The sequence below is a fragment of the Uranotaenia lowii genome, chromosome 3 (assembly GCF_029784155.1).
Source record: "Uranotaenia lowii strain MFRU-FL chromosome 3, ASM2978415v1, whole genome shotgun sequence".
Lineage (NCBI taxonomy): Eukaryota > Metazoa > Arthropoda > Insecta > Diptera > Culicidae > Uranotaenia > Uranotaenia lowii.
The window spans coordinates 275,750,788-275,777,484 of record NC_073693.1 but is presented as its reverse complement, the minus strand read 5'-3'; the positions used below and the strand labels follow the sequence as shown (position 1 = coordinate 275,777,484).

General features: G+C 36.0%; 1 protein-coding gene and 1 long non-coding RNA gene across 2 annotated transcripts in view; both read left to right on the top strand.

The window, feature by feature from the left end:
• Positions 1 to 3,280: 3,280 nt before the first annotated feature.
• Positions 3,281 to 26,697, top strand: part of LOC129753456 (transmembrane protease serine 9-like) — a 41,831-nt gene continuing 18,414 nt past the window's right edge. The window contains exons 1-5 of the mRNA XM_055749276.1: positions 3,281 to 3,467; positions 3,552 to 3,718; positions 21,536 to 21,786; positions 21,844 to 22,136; positions 22,202 to 22,501. Of these exons, the coding sequence (XP_055605251.1) occupies positions 3,389 to 3,467; positions 3,552 to 3,718; positions 21,536 to 21,786; positions 21,844 to 22,136; positions 22,202 to 22,501 (1,090 nt within the window). The 5' untranslated portion in view covers positions 3,281 to 3,388. The remainder of the gene's footprint in view (positions 3,468 to 3,551; positions 3,719 to 21,535; positions 21,787 to 21,843; positions 22,137 to 22,201; positions 22,502 to 26,697) is intronic.
• On the top strand, positions 8,837 to 11,177 carry LOC129755098 (uncharacterized). Its single transcript, XR_008739163.1, has 3 exons — positions 8,837 to 10,468; positions 10,533 to 10,658; positions 10,722 to 11,177. It is a non-coding gene; the product is annotated as an uncharacterized LOC129755098 (long non-coding RNA).

Sequence of the window (26,697 nt, the reverse complement as noted above, 5' to 3'; positions counted from 1 at the left end):
ATCGTGGTGTCACAACGCGCCATTTTCCTTGTCGTTTCTATAAATTTTCCAATTAAAAAGATTGTTATGATGGAAAGCGAAAAGCGACGATCTTTTTTAACCATGTGATTTAGTGTTTTTGATGACATGTTTGTTTGAATTTGTTCTCTATAAGTTTCATAGAACCTCAGTATTTTTTTTATTAATTCAAAGACATTAAAAGATAAATAACATAATATAAAAATTAACCAACAAATAGGTAGTGAGTAAAAAAAACCTGAGTTATATGGTTTCGTATGGCTGTGGCTGTGATGAATTTTTCATGTAATATTTCTTACGTAAGATTTTTGGAAACCCCCCCTACCCCCCTAGTAAGAGATCGTAAGCAAATATGAAACCCCCCCACCCCCCCTATGTGCTTACGTAATTAGTGAACAGCCCCTAGCCTGATCTTCCACCCTTTTTTAAATTGGAATTTAAATTATATATTGTTTATTCGATAGTGAAAATTTATTGAAGACTATTGCTACCCCGAACATGCTATGTCTTCAAAAATATTTTCTATAATCGTTTATGACATTTCATCTGTAGTTTTGTTTAAATTGTGCTCTTCAAATGCAGTTATTAAGTTTTACTTTAAAAGTGTTTTGCTTTGAAGCATAGATGTCACAATTTTAAAACTTTGAAGTTTTTATTTAAAAAAAAAAAACGTGCCAATTTCTCAAAGATTAAAAAACGTAAGATCTTACAAGGGGGGGAGGGGGGGTTTTGAAAAATCGTACTTTTTCTTACCAGGGGGGGAGGGAGGGTTAAAAATTACCGAAATCGTGCTTACGTAATAAGTGAACGGCCCCTAACGCTATGTTGGTTGCCAAATCGAAGGGCACAAAATGACGCCATGTTAATGGATTCACAATTCAAGCATTGGAAAATATTTTTTCTGGCCCATTTTCCATCAATTCCATCATGATTGACCATCAGATTTGACGAGGTGCATTTATTTTAAGATACTATTTCATACACATTTTACCTAAAATCTTGACTGGCAGTACAAAAGAGGCTCATAATATGGTTAAAACTTTGGTATTTTGGCTATTAATTTTACCAGATCATATCTCAATAATGCAATCATCATTCATCAACCATTATGGTTGCTGGAAAAAATAAAAATAAAACTCCGAGAACTCACAGAATAGAAAAAAAAACAAAAATTCCAAGCATCGGTGACCAACAATGATATGTCATGATGATGTTTCTAGAGTAGGGCCAAATAGCCTAATTTTGGCTTTATTAGAGTCCAGGTGATGTTAAAGAATGCGCTTTAGCTTTTTATGAAGATTAATGCTATAGTCCAAACGAAATTTTGCTGAACATAATAAAGCTGAAATTGTTACTTGGGCGGGCATTCCCAGATCATGCTTCACTTGGTCTAACCACCTCGCTCGTTGCGCCTCTCCTTGTCTCGTTCCTTCGGATTCGCAGCGAACACCTGTTTTGCAGGACAGTCGTCCTGCATTCTTGCAACATGTCCTGCCCACCGTATCTGTCCAGTCTTCACCACCTTCTGGTTCGCCGTAGAGTCGCGCGAGCGCGGGGTTCATCCTTCGCCTTCACGCTCTGTTCTCCTGCACGCTGCCAAAGATGGTTCTTAACTCTTGTCGCTCGAATACTCCGAGTGTGCGCAGGTCCTCCTAGAGCAATATGTTCGTCTCGTGCCCGTAGAGGACAAACGGTCTAATGAGCGTTGTGTACAGGTGGCTACAGAGCATAAGTAAACATTGATGCCGTGGTCATAAACAACACTTCACCAATCCTCAATAACCTAAATCTGTTCCCTTATCGCCCACAGGTCTGCTGCGCCAATCCGGTGATCGAACAAAGCAACGAACTGCCGGCAACGAACGAATGCGGCCTCGATTTGGGCGATCGCATCGTCGGCGGCCAACAGACGGATCTGGATGAGTTCCCATGGTTGGCATTGCTTAAATACCGCAAACCGAATGGTGTCACCGGGTTCCACTGTGGCGGCTCTCTTATCAATGTGCGCTACGTCCTCACGGCAGCCCATTGCGTTCAACACGGGAAGTGGGATATGTGAGTAGTGGAGCGTGATTTTTCAGATTTGAAGGTTAGTGACTTTAATTTCTATCTGATTTCAGCATCGGAGTACGGTTGGGGGAATACGACACCTCGAACCAGGGTCCGGATTGTATTAACGACGCTTGTGCCGATGCACCCCTGGACGTTGGCGTTGACAAGGTGAAAGTCCATGAAGGCTATCGAACCAAGGACAACGTAAACGATATAGCGCTAGTTCGGATGGATCGGAACATTCCTTTCGGGGACTACATTCATCCGATTTGTTTGCCTTTGACGAGTACTGCCAGGACCCGAAATATTGAGGGATCCAAACTTACGGCGGCCGGTTGGGGGAAAACCGAGCATGGTTTGTTTGAATTTTAAAATAAAAAATGTCTCCTTTAGTACTGTTGAGCTAACGTCAAATATTTACAGGAACTGGCAGCAGAGTGAAGCTAAAGATCGATCTGGAGGTAACGGACCAATACAGCTGTACGTCGGTGTATCAACAGCAGCGTATTAGCATCCGAGATACGCAGATCTGTGCCGGTGGAGATCACGGGAAGGATACCTGTTCCGGAGATTCCGGTGGACCGCTGATGTTGCGGGATGGGTACAATTTTTTTCTCTATGGGGTGGTCAGTTTCGGGCCGAGTAAGTGTGGTATTGCTGGAGTGCCCGGTGTTTATACCAACGTGCCGAAGTATATCGACTGGATCAAGAAAAATATGGAGTAGAGTGAGAGGGTTTGAGAGGTCGGGATCTTATCTGTCGATAAATCGTTGATAAAAGAAAAAATAAATAATAAAAACAAAAACACAGTCCAAAAGCTGTTGACAAAACAAAATCCCTGTTCACATTTTCACCAACTATTCAATTTCTTCTACTCAAAGCGCTCTAGGTTTGATCTCTCATATGTTCTTAAGCGTTACACATTTATTAAGTTTGAGATTACCCATACTTTACTGTTGATTGTTAAAAAAAAGCTTGTTTATGATATCATAAACACGACTTCTAATCACCATTTATTCCTAGAAATAAAACAAATCATTCCGAACGATAACCATAAACCATAAACCAGTTTTAAAATGCTACATTATGCAATCGATGCAAATTGATTATCGCTACTCTTTTGAAATTAGCTTTCTACTAACACAACTTCAAATGGGAAAACCGGAATCACCCGAACAAAAGTTGTCTTCTTGAATTTACGATTGTCTCTCAATCAATTCAGTTGTCTTCAAAACAGAATTTTGTCCGGTCGCTTTTTCGCGTCTTCTGGTAGTGTTAATTTTCGTCTCCTGAAGTTGTTCACTAAGGTGTTCGTACTATGATACTGTTCAGGGACATGGTCATTCTATTGGCCTTGGCCCTAGTCGGTTTTCAAGTGCAATTTTCTTTCGCATTAGGCAAGAAACAAACTGGATTTACAATCCGGAGGCTGCAGATAATCTGAATGAAACACAATCTCTTCAATGTACTTATCTACTTAGGACTGAACGAGCCATGCGTCAACCCGAAGCAGCAGCCAGGAAGATGCGTGTCCCTGGCGGAATGTCCATCGTTGGCAGCCATTCTGAAGAAAAATAGCACGGACGCGGCAAATCGAACTTTCCTTCAGAAAAGTCAGTGTGGTGTTGGCTCGAATGGAAAAGTTCTAGTAAGTTGTAGATTCGCTATGAAAAAAATCACAGTAAGTTGGTTTGGGAAAAGTAAAACTCAGTTAATCAAACGCACTGCATGCTAAAATAATTCTCAGGCCTACCAGAAAGCCACACGTAAATTCAAGCTAAACTTTACGCAACGGGTTTTATTTTTCTGGCATTTTTTTTCCAAAAAACATAGGCTGCTTGTCTGGTTTCTTAAAATTGCCAAAAACAATTTTAATTTTAACTTTCACAGATTCTATTTTGCAAAGTTAAGTTTACTTTTCCAGAAATTATTTAGATCGAGGAAAAGTTATGAGACAATGTATTAGAATTAAGGATCACAAAAAAGATATTATAAAATTTGATAAACCTCCTATATTTCATTACATAAAATTTTAAAAATATTTTTATAAAATTACAGCTACAACGTTTGAAAGTTATCAGTTCCTAACACATTTGAAGAAATTATACAAAAATATTGTCAGAGAAAGGGAAACTTTGCTAAACCATCCATAGACACATTGAGCCCACACGGTTTGATAATCGGCAATTTAAACAAAATTTTATATTACTTCAATGTATAGAAAATCTATGTCTTTATTTTTTTTTAAATTTTTCATGCTTTTCCGTCTCACGACATAACGTGATGAACAATATTTCTCCAATACACTCGGTTCATGGCAATCGTTCATCAATTTCTCGGGCTTTCCACATTCGCCAGATCACGCTTCAGGACGGTCTTCCGGCATTCTAGCAACATGTCCTACCCAGCGTATCCGGCCAGGCTTCGCCACCTTCTGGATACTGGGTTCGCCGTAGAGTCGCTCGAGCTCCTAGTTCATCCTCCACCTCCACACTCTGTTCTCCTGCTCGCCGCCAAAGATAGTTCTTAACACTCGTGGCTTGAATACTCCGAGTTTGCGCAGGTCTTCCTCGAGCAATATCCACGTCTCATGCCCGTAGAGAACAACCGGCTCTAAATATGAGCGTCGTATACAGGTTACACTTCGTGCGAGGGCTAAGTCTTCTCGACCGCAGTTGCTTGTGGAGTCCATAGTAGGTACGAATTCTGCTGATCATTCGCCGCTGGTCTCAAGGCTGGTGTTATTGTCCAAGTTGTTTTTTCCTTGTAGGGAAAAGCCCCACTGCGACTCGTAGTTGATCTATTGTGGTAATTACCCCGCGTACCTGTATGCTATCAGGCTCAACTGCACTATGGGTTGAAGTGGCAGTTGATTGCTGATTAAGCATTTTATCCCAATCGGGTATGTTATCAAAGATGTATGATATGACGTTCTTAGGGCTGATATGCAATCATATGTCTTGTGCGCTTATTAACTTTGGCCCAAGTATACGTTCTCTCCTATTAAGGAGGGCGCAGCAGACCTGTGTAAGTACTTAACTCGTGCTTACTTAAGTTCAACATGTTTTAAGAGAGTCGTGCGTTTGGTTCAATGAAGCTCGCCTGAGCTGCTCCCTCTGCTGTTCTTCAGTTGGAGACAATAGTAATCAAGGCAATCCTCGATAGCCCGAAGAAAATTTCAGGTCCAATTAACAGGCCTTCCTTCCCTAGCTAGCCGGTCTGCTTCTTCGTTTCCTAGGATACCGCAATGGCCTGTAACCTAGAATAAAAATACTCTGTTTCGAATGACCTGGTTTCTTAGTGTAACAATACACTCCCATACTAGCCTGGAGTAACATGTGAACGTACTTAGTGCTCGAAGAGCGGCCTGGCTGTCAGAGAATATATAGATACTTGTGTACCTGTAACCTCTTTTCAAACAGGCTAAAGTGCATTCTAGAATGGCTTAAACTTTTGCTTGGAACTAAGGTTAGCAGTGAGTTGAGAGAGACAAAATTTTCGACTATCTCCAGGTCGCCATCGTCGATCGTGACCTTGATATTACTGGAAGAGCGGGCTCGGTCGGTCTCGGACCAGCATATACTTCGTCTTGGATGTAATAATCATTAACCCAATCCTTTCTGCTTAGCGTTTCAGTTTGCGGTAGATCTCATCCACCGCCGCAGATTATTTTCCGACTATGTTAGTGTCTCCTGCAAAGCAGATAAGTTGACTGGATCTGTTGAAAATCGTGCCTCGCATTTCGCCCATCGCTTGTCAAATGACACTTTCTAGCACCACGTTGTCGGATAAACCATCGCCTTGTTGAAGCCTCCTGCGTGGTTCAAATAAATTCGAATATTCACCCTAAATCCGCAGCTCGTTGCCTTAATCAGTCTGGTCAGCTTCCCGGGAAAGGCTTCTTCGATCATAATTTTCAAGAGCTCTCGCGGTTGATCGGTAGCTGTTCTGTGTCCCAGATCCGAACCACCAACCGATGTAGGCAAACGGTCAAATTGTCCGGGCCTATTTGGATAAGTTAAGCTGCGATGCCATCCTTGCCAGCCGACTTGTTGCTATTCAGCTGTCGAATGCCTCCTTTACTTCGTTCATAGTTGGGAGTAGCTCCTCTAAAGATTATAGTTTAACCACTGACCGCACTGACTGAACACTTGATTTGGTTTGTTGGATAATTTTTCCAACAGTACGCAATATCGATTCCAGGGTGCGCCTCGATTGATTTGAAGAAATGCTATCCCAGTTAGAAAGTGTTACCCGACTTTCTAAAAAATATGCAATCCCTATGATAAAATCGAGTTAAACAGGTGCATTTTTCCTATAGGGCATTTGTATCGTACAAATTGTAGGTTCGCCACCTACCGTCGGTATTGCAAACCTGCAAAATTTGACAAAAAAAAATAGCCAGAAAACAGTTGAATTTTTATTCTTAGCTCCTGTGAGTGTGATCAGGGGTTAAACTTTGAGAAAATCGAATAAATCTATAACAGATGGTAATCTTTGGTTCAAATGACATTTAAATGGTGTTTTTCTTTACAAACTACAGGTCAGCCAAGAAGGAGCTTGCTGCTATTGCATAAATCAAGGCGTTTACAGCACCTGTATTTCGCCTATATTTATGCAATCTAAGCAGCTGCTTGTGATTTCCATGATTCAAAAGGTGTCCAGACAAACCCAGATTTTTTGCTTTGCATTGTTCTGGTTTTTAACAAAAACCACCTGGCACCCCTGGATTGAGTTAAGATGTAAACGATTATTTTTCATTTCATTAATTTCATAAAAAACCATTTGAATATGAAACTCAGCACGACCGCTTGCGAGCTGTGCTTTCTGTGCGTCTATTTTGTCACGATGGGAAGGACGGTTTCCTAAAACACACTTAACTTCCATAAGTGTTAACACTAAGAGTAACTCTAAGAGCAACCCCAGTAAGCGCGTCCTCTCAGAAATCGACAGAGCATGCAAAAAATTGGAGTTAAGTCATCGAACTTAGAATAAAACGGTTAATTTCCGCGACACTCCAAAAACGCAAAAATTCTCATTCGGTTTGTCCTGCCGAGATACCTAGAGGAAACGAATACGAATGCGTACATGCGAAATTAGTTTGAATCGTACTCTCGTACGGTGTGGTAGCATTTATCTCCGTGTTTTTTTATATGCGTGCTTTCAATCGTAGCAGTCGACTTCGCAGGCAGGCAAGCACGCGTCTCGAAGAGAAACAAACACGATTCGGGTTGTTTTCGTGTGTTTCTCTGGAGGGCGTGTCTTAGATTATTTCGTGGCACTCATCCAAGGCACGCGTATGGTGTGTTCCTCTCTGCCGATTAGATGATGCAAAATCGCTAGAGAGATCGATACGATCCCTCTGTCGATTTGAGTTACCTCTCTGCCGATTTATGTTTACTGGGACACTGACGGAGCACACGTCACTCATGTAAGTGAGTGTCGAACATTTATTTTACAGGAAGCATGTGCAGAGTGTGTGCGGTTTGCCGCTCACAAGAGTGTGGGTTCCAAACCTCTTTGTTAAGCTTTACTCTTGCACTTATGAGCGACACCTCAGGAGCCGTCCGAAGCCTGCTTTCTTGTAAGTTATTTTCACAAGTTCATTCCCAATGCAATGTGACAATTTTAACAAAGTTTAATATCGTCTGCATAGAGAAGTGCGTTTGACTTATCTAGTAGACAAGTCATGTCATTTATGTTTAAAACAAAAATAAGGGATCGAGGCGGCATCCTTGCGGCCTGTAGATCGCGTAATGTAGATGTTTTTTCCGAAAGTAAACCATTGAATCTAACGACTTGTGTACAGTTTATAACTTAACCTATCCCGATCAGGAGAGCATATCAAAATTGTTACACAAACCCATCTCAACGAGATATTGAATATTAACTTATTTATATATAGCTTTGATATCGTAGTATTCGTTTTGACCGTTTCGAAAAAAATGATTATATCTACTGGCTGTTAGCCAATCGGTAGGAAGTCCTGTGAACCCCAAACGATCCCTAGGGTCGGCACGCTTACCATTCAACACTATGTTGCAAGGAAGTTCGGGAAGACTAAGGTAAAACTCCTGGGCTTAACAATTGGTACCTTTATTAATTTTGCAGTTCCACCCACCTCTTTCTTAGTACTATCTAACCTTTTACGCGGGAATGTACTCCTCTTTCTTCCTTCAGCGTCGAGCTCGGGTTTGTTGAGGTCGGCTTGGAGGCCAGCTGGTTCTTGCTGAGTGTTCCCGGCCCCACCATGGGTGTTGGTTCTTCGACGGTAGGCGGAGAGGCACGTGGCAAGTTCGTTCCTGGTCCCACCTTGGGTGCTGAACCAGGTACCGGTGCAGGTCAAACCGACGTTGTAGTGGTTGTTAGTCGACGCTGTAGGGCGTCGCGCAAGGCGCTCTCGAATTGAGTTTAAGAGAGTTTTAAACTCGAACAGCGGGGCCCTGTTAATGTTCAGGAACCGATTATGGGGATGGTGGTTTTGGGCAACAATAAAATGGCAGATGGTTACCTGTTGTTCAAAATTACGCCAATACTGGTTTGTCGTTTTAAGTGTTGATCCTGTCTAGGGGAATAATTCCTGTCCCTTGAATTGATGGAACTTCTACTATGGATAATATTCCCACAATTTTAATTTTAGTTCGCAATTCTGTACTTTTAACTAAAGCCTTCCTTCTTAGTGATCAGGTCGCGAACGTTTTTCACAATGCCTAGTCATTTCGTCTTGATCGGCCTTGAACCATCCCCCGATCATTGCCCTCATTTTTTGTCCGTTTTTCGCTTCGCCATTTCGCCACATCGCCGTCTACGTTGGCGGCTAACATCTCCTGGAGGCCCTCTGGTGGCGGGTTGACGAACGAACTGTTTCGCCGAGTTAGGGTGGCTTGCCAAGGAGAAACCCTTAACCCCCACGAACACCACTGCAACATTATTTAATAAATCTACAGAAAGTACACTGCGACCTCCTTCGAATGACTAGCAACGCTTACATCTCTTTTGATACAATTCTGCCGGACAAGCAAACGCTTCGAAAACTTATATTGAAAGTTTTAAAGTCTCATTCCAATGCACCAGGAATGATTCTGTGGGAGCGTGCGCGAGTTAAGAATTCTACCAGTGGGATTTCTTTTTAAAAAAGGTCTACACCTGACTACTGTTCAACTAAGACTGCTTTTATTCAACCTGCTTCAGAAAGAACACACCTTTTACATTCATACATGTTACCGACTCGTGGAATGCCTACTCAGCGCTTCCATTGTGGGAATCGGTCGTCCTCGTTGCCGGTTGATGATACTCGATGCCGCTACTGATTCAGGTGACACCCAAAAAGCTGACTACGACGTCTGGCAAGAGACGGCGTTAACTTGCCCTTCCTTAAAGATGAACCTCCTGGTTCATGATATCCGCTATGGAAAGTGGTTTAAAATTTTCAATGCCTTTTCCTGATTCTAGATTTTCAACCTTTTCCTTGACATTTGGTGTGGTCTGTAGTTTAATATGTGCTGTTCTGTGAAAGAAAATACTGAAGACAATAACGATACCAATTATAAGAGGAAGAAGAGTTATTCCTCCAAATATTGTCCAATGTGGGAAATGCAAGCTGTTGTTGTTTAGACGCAGGTAATCCAGATCTTTTCGAGCTTCTATGTGAAGCTTGTGGAGGTGTTCCATGCTCAGGTTTAGTACATCACCATTTTTGGTAATGGAGATTCCGTCCAGTGGCAGGTGAAGGGGTATACCAGTGACATTCCGGATTTTACTGGTGTATGAATTATTGTTGATTATCAATGCACAATTTTCGTATTGTAGTAAATAAGATCCGTACAGGATCCTCTCAGCAGTAATACAATCGGATGATAGGGTAAAGTTATTAGCGGCGTTGATAAGTATATGGTGCATATCAATCTGTACAACTTCGTGTTGTATCGGGTTTAATGTGTAGTTACAGATGGCTGCTTTTCCATCTACACTCAACCAAATCGAGCAATAAAATTCATTGGATCGTTTTAATAGCTTTTATTTTAGGAAGGATGGATATAAAGTACTGGAAAATCCAATAAATTTTATTATAAAAGTCAATAGACTGTACAATTATTTTTTGGCGCTGATGTATCTAGAGAAAACTATTCAAAAATCTAATAAATTTTATACGTTCGCTCTGCAATACTACACCAAATGAAATATATCTGAAAATCTTATAAATTTCATAAACATGATTACGTATAGTTTTTAGTAGATGTGGTTTACATTCAGAAACAATAATGTTGGGATCAGGCTGTAAATTTTCGAAGAACGGCTGCCCGTTCCAATTGTTCCATATTTGTATTGAAACCGGACTATCATTTAGTGGAGGAAGGAAAAAGCACGGGAAATTAATGATTATTGGATTGTGAAGCAGGTACGTAAGTAAAATGTTTCATTTTTTCCAACTATTCAAATCCTTCGTATCGCTTTCTCCACAGCAAAACTATGTTTCGGTTGTGTAATAGAAGCGCACCAACCAGATCAATCGAGGAGATTGTTCCGGAGAAAGAACTTCATCTGAACGGGATATTCAAATTACGATCAAGATTTTCGTCGGGCATCAGGTAAGGATAAATCATATCCAACATTTTTGTTCAGTAGAAATATGTCTTTCATTTTTATTTAAGGTAATCAATTTTCGCCTCCGGAACGCCAACCCAATACCTCGGCTCGCGCGATCGACTTCCGGAACGATGCTCGTGTGCATCAAGCGGCAATTTTTATCAATTACGGTGGATTAGGAGCAGGTTCCAGCATTTGAAAAAGGAACGTCGACCACTTTCAGCTGAACATGTTTGTTTAAACCATGCACACGACCGCCATACCTAAATAATTTGTCAATAAAAAAATCAAAACTCAAATCGCAATAAATCATTTAAAAGAAATCCGAAAAAAACGAAAACATTTATTTCATTGCATTGAATTGTAATTGAAATCAAATCGAAAAACTATAATATTCATTGGAATTTCCAATAAAGAAAATCGGTACGAAAATCTATGCATTTCATTTTGTGTATACAGTTGTAAAAAGTATTGGATTTTCTTTTAGTGCAAAATCACTAAAAAATCTGATAAAGCTTATAGCCAGATTTCGGTCAGTGTAAGAGATTTGGTATGCATGTAGAATCAGCCACTTCAGTATCTTCAATATTATAGATTGTCGGTTCTAACGTCTTGACGGTTAATTTTGCAGTTGGATGAGTCAGGAGAAATTTCTTGGTTGTATGGATTTGTTGATGGTTGTGAAGTATTGGGTAAACTCGAACTTTGCGGAAGGTTCGGGAATCCAGCTTTGGTATCATTATGAAGAGTACGATTTCTTGATGGTTGGTAGCTATCGACGTCTTGGCGTAGTTGACTGCTTCTGACGAGGAGTGAATTGTAACGTTCTGATCTTCTAAATCCTTCCTTAACATTTCTAATTCGTTCTTAGTCAAAACTTTTTCATTTAAAATCCCTAGCTTAGCTAACATTATAGTATCGATTATATTATTTATCATTTCATTAAGATTTTTGAGATTGAACAAAATATTGATAGAATACAATTCTGACGATTTTGATTTAAACAGTCGGATAGCGTCTTTAGTTTTGTATTCTGATTCTTTTAATTGCAAAGACATTTCTTTATTAACTTTTACTTGTTCATTATTGTTGTAAATGAGATTATTGATGCTAGAGTTTATCATCCTTAAATCGTTTGCATCGGGAGTTCCCGCTATAAATTTCCAAACAGTTCCTACAGCATCCCATCTTTTCTGTCTCTTAGTAGGGATTATGTTTTTAAGTGAAGTATCAATTTCATCAAATTTCTCAAGTATAATTTTTGAAAACTGGTTTGCTTCAATTTCGTTAAATTTGATCTTCAAATCCATTACATGGGTACGTATTGCTTCTATGTTAAAATGGTGTATGTAATATATGGATTGATGTTGTATCCTTGCTGTTCCTATCTCGTACACGAAAATTGGTTGGTCCAGTCTTTTTATGTCGAATGTCCATGTCTGCACCGTAAGTGTCAGGAATCTGAAAGAGTAAAATAAGGTTTTTATAAGTCTCGTCTAAAATTTCCTTATTTTTATGTCGTTTTTGTGAATACGTCTGCCGTCAGTTGTTTTAACAGTACTCTTATTAACTTTGTCTATCTTAATTTTCTTGTACCTAGGTACCGTTTTAACTCTACGTCTAGTCTTTTCGAAAGCATTTGTCCCTTCTATGATGTGTTTATGTTTTGTCTTACGATTATGGTATTTTAAGTCTTTCGTTTGTTTCGTCAATAAATTTTTATAAACAGTCTCGATTATGTGTGAACTCTGTGAGCTTGGTATAACGATTTCGTATGGGGTATATTTAGTGGAAGAGTGGATAGTGTGGTTATACTTGACTATTGAAATTTCCATTAATTGTTCAGGTGGTTTTGTCGGATTTTCTCTCTTCGTGATTCGATAAATTTCCAAAATCGTGGAATGGAACCGTTCTACAACGCCATTCATTTCGCTTCGCCCAGTTGCCACAATATAAGGCGTTATTTGATTGGTGTTATAGAAGTGTACTAGATCCCCTGTCATAAACGATTTTTCTTGAACCATGACCAAAGTTTCGGGAAATTTGAATTTGGATAACACCTCTTTTACAGCAGGCACGAGGTCTACTGCAGCTCGAGACTGAATTAAATAAGCTTGAGCATATTTTGAAAATTTATCGACATACGTTAAATACTGGAGATTGTCTATGAAAAGAATGTCTATATGAGCTATTTGAAATGGTTGATTTGGTATGGGAGTTTTTTGTAAAGGAAAGTGGATAGGGTTTCGATCATATTTGTTTTCGTGGCATAATTGACAATTTGTTACGAATTCATGCAATTTTTGAGAAAGCTTTGGGAAATAAAACCTCCTCAAAATTTGCCACTTATTTTCTTCTGCACCCCGGTGTGCACGACAATGTTCCTTTTTTATAACGTTCCATTGTTTGTCCTCCTCCTGGATGTCGTGAAGTTGTTTTTGCGAAAAACGGATTTTTAACATATTTTGGTTTCCGAAATGCTTTCTATATACTTCTTGTAATTTACCCATGATTTCTTCCGTTGTTAAAAGTCCGTTTAACTTACTGGTGTCAAAATGATTTTTCAGAACCTGCAAAAGTGAATTTTCATTAATATCTTTGATAAATACATTGATTCTAGTAAAATTTTCAAATGGTTTTTCTATTGTCACTTGATCCGGTCCTTGGTTTAAAATTACTTGATGTCTAAATACATTGCTTGGCACATCAACCGATTTTATATAAAAATGTTGGCTGTTATCCGCTGAATGCTGCGTACCAGTCATTGAACAAACTATCCGGCTCAGGGCATCCGCGACTACGTTACTCTTACCTGGTTTATATTGGATGGAATAGTCATGCTCTTCTAGATATGCCTTCCAACGCTTTAGCTTTGCGTTGGTGTTTTTCGGAGAATGTGAGAAAGTTAATGGTTGGTGATCTGTGAGGATAGTGAATTTTGAACCATATAAATAGTTTCGAAAAGTTTGTAGGGCCCAATAGATGGCTAACATTTCTTTTTCCGGAACGGAGGACCCTTCTTCTGTTTTGGAAAGAGTTCTTGAGGCGAAGTGAATCGGCTTATCTTTACCTATATCACCTTGTGATAAGACAGCTCCGATAGCATAGTCGGAGGCATCTGTCGTGAGTAAAAACGGTTTATTGAAGTAAGGGTAAATTAAAACGTCAGATGATGTGATAATTTTTCTCATCTTCCTAAAACAAAACTTCTCTGCCTCGTTTAGTTTAATTTTTTTATTTGATGTACATCCTTCCCCTCTCAGAAGGTTTGTAAGGGGTTTTGCTATCTTTGCAAAGTCCTTCACAAACCGTCTGTAATACCCCATCATTCCTAAGAATGATCTCAGCTCCTTGATTGATGACGGTTCTGGGTAGTTTTCGATAGTCTCAATTTTCTTAATGTTCGGCTTAATTCCATCGGACGTTATCGCGTATCCGAAAAATTCAATTTCATTGCGTAGGAACTCAGACTTATCCAATTGAATTTTTAAATTGGCATCGTTCAGAGCTTTCAAAATTATTTCCAAGTTATTAAGTGCTTCTTCGAGTGTTCTGCCAAAAATGATAACGTCATCAATGTAGACGTAACATATTTTACCAATATGCTTCCTCAAAACGTCATCGATTGCTCGTTGAAATATTGCAGGAGCATTTTTGAGGCCAAATGGCATACGAGTGAACTCGTATTTGCCATTATTTATCGAGAATGCTGTTTTCTCGACGTCACTCTTCTTCATGTTTATCTGGTGAAAACCAGACGCTAAGTCGAGAGTTATAAAGTACTTTTGGCCTTTCAACTGATCAATAACATAATTTATTTCAGGCATAGGATACCTGTCCGAAATTGTTTTTTCATTTAACTTTCGGTAATCTACTACCATCCGAAATTTCCTTTCGCCTGAGGCGTCAGATTTTTTTGGAACAATCCAAACAGGCGATGTCCATGCTGATCTCGAAGGCCGTATAATTCCATCCTGCAAAAGCTTTTCGATTTGCTTGTTCACCTCTTCCGTGTAGGCAGCAGGGTATGGATAAACCTTTTGATGAATTGGAATATCATCAACAGTGTTAATTGCACATTCCACTATCGTGCTGCAAGTTAATTTTTGATCCGGTTTATGGAATGCTTCTCTATGTCGCTGTAGCACTTCTAAAAGTTTATTTTTTTCGTTGGGTGAAAGATGAGACGTGCGAAACGTTTGCTCGGTGTTATTTTGCCGAGGTACTATGTTTGTTTTATGAGGTACCGTCGGTTGAGATATACTGTTTGTTGTTTTTGTAGGGGCGCTTTGTTCGGGATAGTATTGCTGGAGCGGGATATTTATTGTTTGGTTTCCTTTACTCAGCTGCAACATGTTCTTAGAAAAATCTATTTGTGCATTTAAGGAGCATAGAATTCCAGTTCCAATTATCCCATGAAAAAATGGGTGAAAGTCGTGTAGTAGAAACTGAGCAATGTAATTTATCCTGGGCTGGAAAAAATTAATATCAATCGCTGTGTCCGCATTGAATTTGCCATTAGCACTTCCTATGTTATTTGCTTTAAAGCAGTACGGTTTAGAAAGTGAATAATTATATGCTAACATTGGATGAATAAGGTTTATGTTGGCACCGGTATCAATAAGGAAGGGGAAATCTCCTATATTTGTTTTAAGATTAATATATGGCATAGTTGGAATTACCAACTCGGGAGCCATTCTAAAAAATTTGCCTCCTGTGGCTCAGGATTGGCAACCTCAGATTGATTGTTCTGTTTTCCTGTTTCAGGTGCTAGTTGATCAAATTCTTGGTATGAGTCATCGTAGTAACTGTTCTCCCAGTACTGACTATCATATCCATAATTGTAATCTTCATCATAATATTCGGGATAGGGGCTAACGGCTGCAAGCGGGTGCGCTTGTCTTTTAAAATTGTTCTGTTGTGCTGAAGGAGGGTGCGGGCGTTTCATATTCATCATCGGTCGGTTACCGTAATTGAGGGCTCGCGTTTGTTGACTGGGGTCAACTTCCATGGGCTCTGGTCTATAAGATGCGTTGTTTTGAAATGGATTTTGCCCAAAGGGATTATTTTGGCGATTGTTTTGGAAAGGATTCTGTCTGAATGGATTATTTTGCGGGTGTGAGCGAAATGGGTTATTTTGCAATTGATTTTGGAATGGGAAACCTCGAGTATGCTGCAAATTATTTTGAAATGGATTCATAGATTGTCTCCTTGGTGGAATAGGAGGTGGAAAAAATAACTTTGGTTGGATCTGTACTTTTGGTGGAATTTCTGGAAGAGCACGGGGTTTTGGAACTGGTTGCCCACCTAATTCATTCCTGAATGGTGCGGATCTCATATCCAAATTATGATATTCTATACAAAAGTTGTACGCTTGACTAAGTGTTGCTGGGTTTGAACTTTTGAGCAATATGTTGAGAGGTTTTTCCAGTCCCCTGATAAAAGCATCAAGAGCTTTTTCCCGAAAATAGCTTATGTGTGCGTTGGCATTGAGTCTCATTGTATCATCTGTTTTAACACGTTCGTCGCCACGTCACCCATATATGGGTGACGGCTCTCTTAAGCAAGGTTGCCGCTCAGTTCTGCCACGCGTTGTAAATCTGAAGCTCTCTCGCTTTACTTTCATGCTCTGAGATTTTTTTTGGGCGACGAACGTGTTAATTTGCGCTATGGATAATGAAAGGAGTTCATTGACCCGGCTATAATAACTATTCAAATCTTCATTTGCTGACTTCTTAATTGACGTCAGCTGATAATCGAGAGTTTTAATATCTCTCTGATCTTTGTAATATAAAATCAGAGAATTTTTAATATCGGGCCAATTCGCAGTAATATTATTCGAATTTAAAATATCTGCAGCCTCACCTTCGACTTTCCTACGAATCGTTCTTTCTAAAATATTGATTTGTGCGGCAGTCGCACCATTTTCCCGATAAGTCCTAAAGATTGATTCGACATCGGTGATCCAATCGATAAGTTTAGTCGGATTGCCGGTGAATGGTTTTACGTCCCGAACAAAATCGGGAACTTTACCCAGATCAATAAACTGTTGGGTGGTCAGAGCGGCTGGTGGGTTTGCCATGATTAGTTTTCACACACTTCACTTTCTTTAAACTAATTAGTTAATATTGATTTTGAAGATGTCGACTGTATGTTTTAGTGTTTTATTTACGGCAAATCACTCCAATTAATTTTTATAAACGACGTTTATTGATTCCGACGTTTCGGTGTCTATTAATTAGTTAATTTTTTTACACGGGGGGGGATGAGTTTAGTTTACTTACAAGTAGGTGCTAAGCATTCCTGCTGGACTTTGTGGGTAAGCTTCGGGGTGACCTTCGCTCGGGGGGGGAAACCAGGCAGCTATGTTGGGATTCTCCTTTTTGCCCGTCGTTTGCGTCGCTGCTACTAAGGTCCCTAGTAGCGATTGAGCCGGTTGGCTTCGATGTCCTAATCTTCGCTTTCGTCTTCGTGATGATGGCTCGTTGAACCAGGTTGTGATATTGCTTGGCTCCTTGGACCAACACTTGGAATGTTGTGATATTCCACTTTGAGGATTTTTGCACTTTGCACTGTTTACGATTTTTCACCACAGACTTATACTTTTCCCACTTTCACGAGGTCCCTATTCTCGGGCGCCAGTTAAGAATTCTACCAGTGGGATTTCTTTTAAAAAAAGGTCTACACCTGACTACTGTTCAACTAAGACTGCTTTTATTCAACCTGCTTCAGAAAGAACACACCTTTTACATTCATACATGTTACCGACTCGTGGAATGCCTACTCAGCGCTTCCATTGTGGGAATCGGTCGTCCTCGTTGCCGGTTGATGATACTCGATGCCGCTACTGATTCAGGTGACACCCAAAAAGCTGACTACGACGTCTGGCAAGAGACGGCGTTAACTCGCGCCTCTGAACCCTGCAGGTCGAAGTTCGAATCTCCCGGCTGGCTCCCGAACTTTTCAAGAATTGTTCAAGTTGGAAACAAAAGAACATGAAGTACAAGTGCATGAAAGTTTGAGTACAAGTCTGGAGGTAGTCCAACATTGCATACAAGTGAATGCGTATAAAACAAACATTGCTTACAAGCTTACATTTTTGCATTCTTGGTGGCCTAAATCCTATCTGATTGGGATATAATCTTGATATAATGCTTTTAAGGGTTGATATAATTTAGTTAAGCTTGCATGGACTTTTTATTATAATTTGAGATATTTTAACATCGTACGAGGACTAAATTCTATCTCATTTTGATAGGAAAAAAATGAATATCAAAATATCTCATTTTGATATAATTTTGTTTTTTTCTTCTGATCGGGATATCAGCAGCCGTGAACTGAATCAGGTATTACTCATACCTCATACCTCATACCTGCCGTCGGTATTGCGAACCTACAAAATTTGACAACAAAAAGTTAGACAGAAAATTGTTGAATTCTTGTTCTAAGTGTCATGTTAGTGTGACCAGTGATGAGGATATCAGTTCTGTCCGAAAACTTTATAAAGTCCTTGTACAGAGCCTGGACAGAGTTGCCTAGATCCAGGGAGTTTGAATTATATGAAGCTAACAACAATGTTGCTTTTCAACAGAGGGTGTTTTTGGATCCGAACAACTTCGGAAAAAAAACTAGAAAAAAATCTATATATCTCGCGCGAGCTTTTTTAATTTTCTTGTTATTTGTTTGCATCGATTCAATTAAAACTTACATGCTCGATTTATCAAATACCTTATTTAAAAACGTTATGAGCGTAGTTCAGATACTTTGTATCAGGCCCGTGCGAAGGACGGGCCAAGGGGGGGGTTGTGGTTCAAAATTCAAATTTTTCTAAAAATAATAACAATACCAAAAATAAACAATAAATAAGGAAATTGATTTCTATCACAATTTTTTTACTCATAAACGTCTCACAAACTTAAAAAGTAATAAATTTTACTGATAAATTAAATCAATTTTTTTAACAAATCATAATGAATGTTTCAAATCAATGCTATTTCCGGTAAATCAATGATAATTTTTTCTAAATGATGTTCCTCATTCTAAACTAGAAATTTACTTCAAAATAAATTTTCAACAGTCTAGTTTTCAGATTTGGCACCCATTAAAAAAATCTAAATTCTTAAATAAACGTCAGATATGGTTAAAAATAAATCATGATTTAAAATTGTTAGGGAAATAATATTAATTGTTATTAATAATTCATCTTTATTAACATTTCTTTTCTTCATCTTGAATCGTAGGGTTGATTAAAAAATTTCTGTGTAGTATTTTGAAATTGAAAAAAAAAATTATTACGACTTGAAATGTGAACTTTTGATTTAAAAAATCTATTTTGAACTTAGGAGAATTTATTTAAAAGTTGATTATTGAATTTAATTTGATAAAACAAAGAAGGAATTCAATATTAATTCAAGAGTACCAGTAATCAAAGTTAGAGATAAAACCTTTTCTAAAATAAAATTCTTCCATAAAAATAACAGGTCAAAAAGATCATTTTTGATGTTCTGAATATTAACTTTATAAATCGTGTTCAATTAAACTGACAAAGTACATGTTGGGAAATGGATAATTTCGCGAATATAAGAAAAAAATTAAAATATGAAACTCCAAGTTTTGTTGTTAATATTAGAAGCACAAATCAAATATAAATTTAGTTGGCATAGCGCATTAAAACTAAGCTTTAAAGTTGCTACTTCGAATCATTTTTCTAACTTTTCAAAGATTTATAAAAAAAAACCATGATCATTAAAAAAAACTTGGTTTTTGTATTACAACAATAAATGGAAAGTTTATAAATTTTCAATCAAAGGGTTTAAAGTTTAAGATTTCAACCTTTGAAGATTTTGTTACTTGCAATTGAAACATTGGGCCCTGAAAAAAAAACTATAAGAAACTATGTTTTTTCTTATTAAAAATTCATATTTAAAGGCTTATGTTTTCAGAACACAAAATTCAGAATTCAACAATAAAGACAAACTTATTAAACATAATGACTAAAAATTTAAAATTAAATTTTTTAGGAAATTAAAAAAAAAATGTACTATACCATTTGGTTAAATTATTTGAAAATTAAAATAAAATACATATGTATAAAGATGAAAAGTAGAAATCGTTGAATGAGGTAAAGAAAACAAATGGAAAACTTTATTACCGTTGAAAAAGTCGCGAATGCCATAAAGATGGTAAAACGACTATAATCGAAACAAAAGAAACCTTTTTCGCAGAATTCAAAATTACTTGACGTTTAGAGGAAAAATTATAATTGATTTAAAACTTTCATTTTAAAACGTTATGTTTTTGATTGAAAGTCTTGTCAAAAATGTGTGGAAATTTCTCGAATAACTATTTTTATAAGTTATTTCAATAACAAAAGCTGATAAAAAAAAATTGCATATTTAGATTCATGGCACCCAAAATAGTCAAAATGTCTTTTAAATTCATTGCAAGTCGGAAAAATGATTTTTTTTTTTAATCTGTGTAATTTATCAAAAAAAATTAAACGTGAAGTTGAGCATTTAAAAAAACGAGAATCATTAAATAAAATTGAAACTAAATTGTTTTCTTGGAGAATATCTCATATCAATGTAACATTAGTAACGACATATAAGATTTTTTAATCAAAATTTTAGAGGACATAAATTTTAGTTTTTTTTTAAATTCTGTTGACCATCGTGAGTGAAAAACGCCTGTAACCGGCTACCGACTTGTTGATGTATAAAATTAGTATCCGATGAATTTATTTTGAAGTTGAAATGGTTGGTTTCAAACTCTAAACTTGTGGAGTTACACTTCTTCATAAAAACCCATTCTAAAGATGAGTTAGGGTTTTGCATGCGAACAGTTTCAATACAAAAGGTTGAGTGACTCTTGACTTGAGTCAAATTAAAATTTATACTAAATTCCGCCGGAGGCGAGCCAAAAACCTCTCCGTTCGCACGACCTTGCTATGTATAATGGGCAAACACGGTTGATTTTCGAAGTTATCATTTTCATTAGACAAAAAACCTCAATGTGTGAAAAGCAATATAATGATATTCAACCTGAAGTAGTCTGGATTCTCCATGGGGTATCCTAGTCCTTACCGGTCTAAAATTTTAAAGTGGATTGGAAATGAACGGAAGTACTTTAAAATTATTGAAAATCAAAAGTATCTTCCAGAAATGATCTCAGTTGAAATGTCGTATTAAAATAATTTGTCTTGATGAGTAATCTGGATGTGGAAATTTATTCCTGTGTTTTCTTCACAATCTACATTCTGGGCCTGAACTCGAAATCTTATTACTAAGCCGGATAATTATGAATTCTAGAATTCTAATTCTGCATTTCTTAATAAAATCTCTGAAGTTCAATGCTTTTTGTGATTCTTGATGTTGGCTTCAGGAAAATAATTTCGAGTTGAAAATATGAATTTAGAGGTTTACTTCATTAAAATCATGCTGATGCTGATCAATATGAAACTTTGATATTCATATATCTTATGATTATTCTCATCATATTCATATATCATATAACAATTTCTTATAATTTTTTTCAATTTCATAATTTTGATATTGCAGTTTACTAATTTTATAATAAGCGAATAAGGGAAACACTCACTCAACCTTGCGAGTTAACCATTTTTTGGATGTCTTGAGAGCAATTCTGTAATTGTGAAAAAAATTAACACACTTTACTATTGAAGCAAAATGGAATTTAAACCTTTTACATTTTTACACACGTTAGAGGGCATGCCCGTCTCAAGTGCCTGATAAATACGATTTTTGAATAACTGAAATTGTATTTATTAAATTTTGACATGTAACTTCTAGTACATATAAAGCAACTTTTAGCTGATTGTAATTATTTTTTTTCGAATCTCATGCAACAATCAAATTTACAGGTATGTTGTGCTAGAGCAGCATCAATTCCGGCTAGCAACACCCTTCCGGGGACCGACGAGTGCGGCTTGGACTTAGCCGACCGAATTGTCGGTGGCCAGGAAACGGGAATCGGTGAGTTCCCTTGGTTGGCCCTGTTGCAGTACCGGAAGCTGGCAGACGGAACTACTGGATATCACTGCGGCGGAACGCTGATCAATGTGCGCTACGTCTTGACGGCTGCCCATTGCTTTCTCCCGGAGCTATTTGAAGTGTAAGTTTTTGAGAAAATTGTATGACAAATTTTGATTTTTTTCTTTTTATATTTTAGAACAACCGTTCGACTAGGTGAGCACGATATCGATAATCACGGTCAGGACTGTAACAAGCTGGGCTGCGCCGAAGATCCGGAGGATTATGGCGTCGAGAAAATCAAAATCCATGAAAAATATCAGCCAAATAGTATCAACAATCTGCATGATATTGCTTTGATCCGAGTAAATCGGGACGTTGAGTACACCGATTACATCCAACCGATATGCCTGCCGGTGTCCAGTGCTGCCAAAAATCTCGGCTTGACTGGGAAAAAGCTGACGGCGGCCGGCTGGGGACGTACTGAAACAAGTCTGTATAATTTTTGATTCCCTTTTTGAAAATCAATGTTCTAATCTTTTTTGTAATTTTTTCAGACAATCCCAGTAGCGTAAAACTTAAAGTGAAACTGGAAGTTGAAAACTCTGACGATTGTTTCGCAATTTACGCTACTCAGAACGTCATTCTCAAGGAAACTCAGCTCTGTGCCGGGGGTCTGGCCGGGAAAGATACCTGCTCCGGTGATTCCGGTGGACCATTGATGCAAAAAACAGGAGTCAACTACTTCCAATACGGCATCGTTAGCTTTGGCCCGAACAAGTGTGGCCTGGCGGGAGTTCCGGGAGTTTACACGAATGTGCCGAAGTACGTTGATTGGATTCAGAAGAATTTGGAATAAATGGCTCTGAGTGTTGCTGTTGAAGGGCTCGTTTGTAAACAAAAATGGAATAATTTCATATGCGACAACAGAATACAAATAATCTTGAAAAATGTTTATGTGTATTTTTTTTGTTTGATAATTAAAAGATTCCTTAGCCCTCATCTGAATTGCAGAGTTAATTTTTCGCTTTTAATTGTTTAGAGAACGTAACATATTTGTTCAGGGTTTTTCTGGGAAGATTGTTTTTTGGGACCCTTTAGAAATTCATTAGAATCCTCTACAAAAAAAATTCCATAACAGTTCTAGGAGTAATAACTTTACTTCAAATTGAGAATCCCTTTTTTGTTAATTCTCAATAATATTCTACGATGGTTCTCTGATCCCGTCATTTCGCGTTGAAAAAACAATTTAAAAAAGGTGCTTACAGGAAACAACTTACAGTATCTATCAAGCACTTAAAATGGACAAAGTGTGCTTGGAAGTTGAAGTAAGGAGCTGAAGACGAGATGTTAACAAAATGCAAAATGTTATATGTTGTACATAGAACGGAACATTTAATAAGGCTTATTTTAATTTTCATCTCGAAACCTAAGCCTCATGAGATGAGCAAAATAACGCATGAAAATTGCAAGAATGATATATCGTCTTTCGGTATCAAAAACGTTAATGGATATTTCAAAAACAAAATCAAATCTCTATACCAAAATCCGTCTTGTTCGAATCTTGTCGTCACTGATATTGTCCGGCAACCCATCAATTTCAAAGAGAGAGCGAGAGAAAAATAAATGATCATGTAATGTAAAACCTATATTAATACACTTAACAGTGGATTGAAGCCTTTCTTACAGCCTGTAACTTTTATTTGGATACATATGGCACAACATTATAAACAAATGATAAATTTATAAATTCTAAAATTATGATTAAAGAATTTTGAAAACAGTAAAACCAAAATGAATACAAGAATTAAACATCATTTTTTAAAAACTATTTTGATATAATCATGAATTTTATAAAAATAACATTGTCATTGTCATTTTTGTCACTTTTGTCATTTTTGTCATTTTTGTCATTTTTGTCATTTTTGTCATCTTTGTCATTTTTGTCAATTTTGTTATTTTTGTCATTTTTGTCATTTTTGTCATCTTTGTCATTTTGTCAATTTTTTTGTCATTATTTTGTTTGTCATTTTTGTCATTTTTGTCATTTTTGTCATTTTTGTCATTTTTGTCATTTTGTCATTTTTGTCATTTTTGTCATTTTTGTCATTTTTGTCATTTTTGTCATTTTTGTCATTTTTGTCATTTTTTGTCATTTTGTCATTTTTGTCATTTTTGTCATTTTTGTCATTTTTGTCATTTTTGTCATTTTTGTCATTTTGTCATTTTTGTCATTTTTGTCTTTTTTGTCATTTTTGTCATTTTTGTCATTTTTGTCATTTTTGTCATTTTTGTCATTTTTGTCATTTTGTCATTTGTGTCATTTTTGTCAATTTTGTCAATTTTGTCAATTTTGTCAATTTTGTCAATTTTGTCAATTTTGTCAATTTTGTCAATTTTGTCAATTTTGTCAATTTTGTCAATTTTGTCAATTTTGTCAATTTTGTCAATTTTGTCAATTTTGTCAATTTTGTCAATTTTGTCAATTTTGTGAATTTTGTCAATTTTGTCAATTTTGTCAATTTTGTCAATTTTGTCAATTTTGTCAATTTTGTCAATTTTGTCAATTTTGTCAATTTTGTCAATTTTGTCAATTTTGTCAATTTTGTCAATTTTGTCAATTTTGTCAATTTTGTCAATTTTGTCAATTTTGTCAATTTTGTCAATTTTGTCAATTTTGTCAATTTTGTCAATTTTGTCAATTTTGTCAATTTTGTCAATTTTGTCAATTTTGTCAATTTTGTCAATTTTGTCAATTTTGTCAATTTTGTCAATTTTGTCAATTTTGTCAATTTTGTCAATTTTGTCAATTTTGTCAATTTTGTCAATTTTGTCAATTTTGTCAATTTTGTCAATTTTGTCAATTTTGTCAATTTTGTCAATTTTGTCAATTTTGTCAATTTTGTCAATTTTGTCAATTTTGTCAATTTTGTCAATTTTGTCAATTTTGTCAATTTTGTCAATTCTGTCAATTTTGTCAATTTTGTCAATTTTGTCAATTTTGTCAATTTTGTCAATTTTGTCAATTTTGTCAATTTGTCAATTTTGTCAATTTTGTCAATTTTGTCAATTTTGTCAATTTTGTCAATTTTGTCAATTTTGTCAATTTTGTCAATTTTGTCAATTTTGTCAATTTTGTCAATTTTGTCAATTTTGTCAATTTTGTCAATTTTGTCAATTTTGTCAATTTTGTCAATTTTGTCAATTTTGTCAATTTTGTCAATTTTGTCAATTTTGTCAATTTTGTCAATTTTGTCAATTTTGTCAATTTTGTCAATTTTGTCAATTTTGTCAATTTTGTCAATTTTGTCAATTTTGTCAATTTTGTCAATTTTGTCAATTTTGTCAATTTTGTCAATTTTGTCAATTTTGTCAATTTTGTCATTTTGTCAATTTTGTCAATTTTGTCAATTTTGTCAATTTTGTCAATTTTGTCAATTTTGTCAATTTTGTCAATTTTGTCAGTTTTGTCAATTTTGTCAATTTTGTCAATTTTGTCAATTTTGTCAATTTTGTCGATTTTGTCAATTTTGTCAATTTTGTCAATTTTGTCAATTTTGTCAATTTTGTCAATTTTGTCAATTTTGTCAATTTTGTCAATTTTGTCAATTTTGTCAATTTTGTCAATTTTGTCAATTTTGTCAATTTTGTCAATTTTGTCAATTTTGTCAATTTTGTCAATTTTGTCAATTTTGTCAATTTTGTCAATTTTGTCAATTTTGTCAATTTTGTCAATTTTGTCAATTTTGTCAATTTTGTCAATTTTGTCAATTTTGTCAATTTTGTCAATTTTGTCAATTTTGTCAATTTTGTCAATTTTGTCAATTTTGTCAATTTTGTCAATTTTGTCAATTTTGTCAATTTTGTCAATTTTGTAAATTTTGTCAATTTTGTCAATTTTGTCAATTTTGTCAATTTTGTCAATTTTGTCAATTTTGTCAATTTTGTCAATTTTGTCAATTTTGTCAATTTTGTCAATTTTGTCAATTTTGTCAATTTTGTCAATTTTGTCAATTTTGTCAATTTTGTCAATTTTGTCAATTTTGTCAATTTTGTCAATTTTGTCAATTTTGTCAATTTTGTCAATTTTGTCAATTTTGTCAATTTTGTCAATTTTGTCAATTTTGTCAATTTTGTCAATTTTGTCAATTTTGTCAATTTTGTCAATTTTGTCAATTTTGTCAATTTTGTCAATTCTGTCAATTTTGTCCATTTTGTCAATTTTGTCAATTTTGTCAATTTTGTCAATTTTGTCAATTTTGTCAATTTTGTCAATTTTGTCAATTTTGTCAATTTTGTCAATTTTGTCAATTTTGTCAATTTTGTCAATCTTGTCAATTTTGTCAATTTTGTCAATTTTGTCAATTTTGTCAATTTGTCAATTTTGTCAATTTTGTCAATTTTGTCAATTTTGTCAATTTTGTCAATTTTGTCAATTTTGTCAATTTTGTCAATTTTGTCAATTTTGTCAATTTTGTCAATTTTGTCAATTTTGTCAATTTTGTCAATTTTGTCAATTTTGTCAATTTTGTCAATTTTGTCAATTTTGTCAATTTTGTCAATTTTGTCAATTTTGTCAATTTTGTCAATTTTGTCAATTTTGTCAATTTTGTCAATTTTGTCAATTTTGTCAATTTTGTCAATTTTGTCAATTTTGTCAATTTTGTCAATTTTGTCAATTTTGTCAATTTTGTCAATTTTGTCAGTTTTGTCAATTTTGTCAATTTTGTCAATTTTGTCAATTTTGTCAATTTTGTCGATTTTGTCAATTTTGTCAATTTTGTCAATTTTGTCAATTTTGTCAATTTTGTCAATTTTGTCAATTTTGTCAATTTTGTCAATTTTGTCAATTTTGTCAATTTTGTCAATTTTGTCAATTTTGTCAATTTTGTAAATTTTGTCAATTTTGTCAATTTTGTCAATTTTGTCAATTTTGTCAATTTTGTCAATTTTGTCAATTTTGTCAATTTTGTCAATTTTGTCAATTTTGTCAATTTTGTCAATTTTGTCAATTTTGTCAATTTTGTCAATTTTGTCAATTTTGTCAATTTTA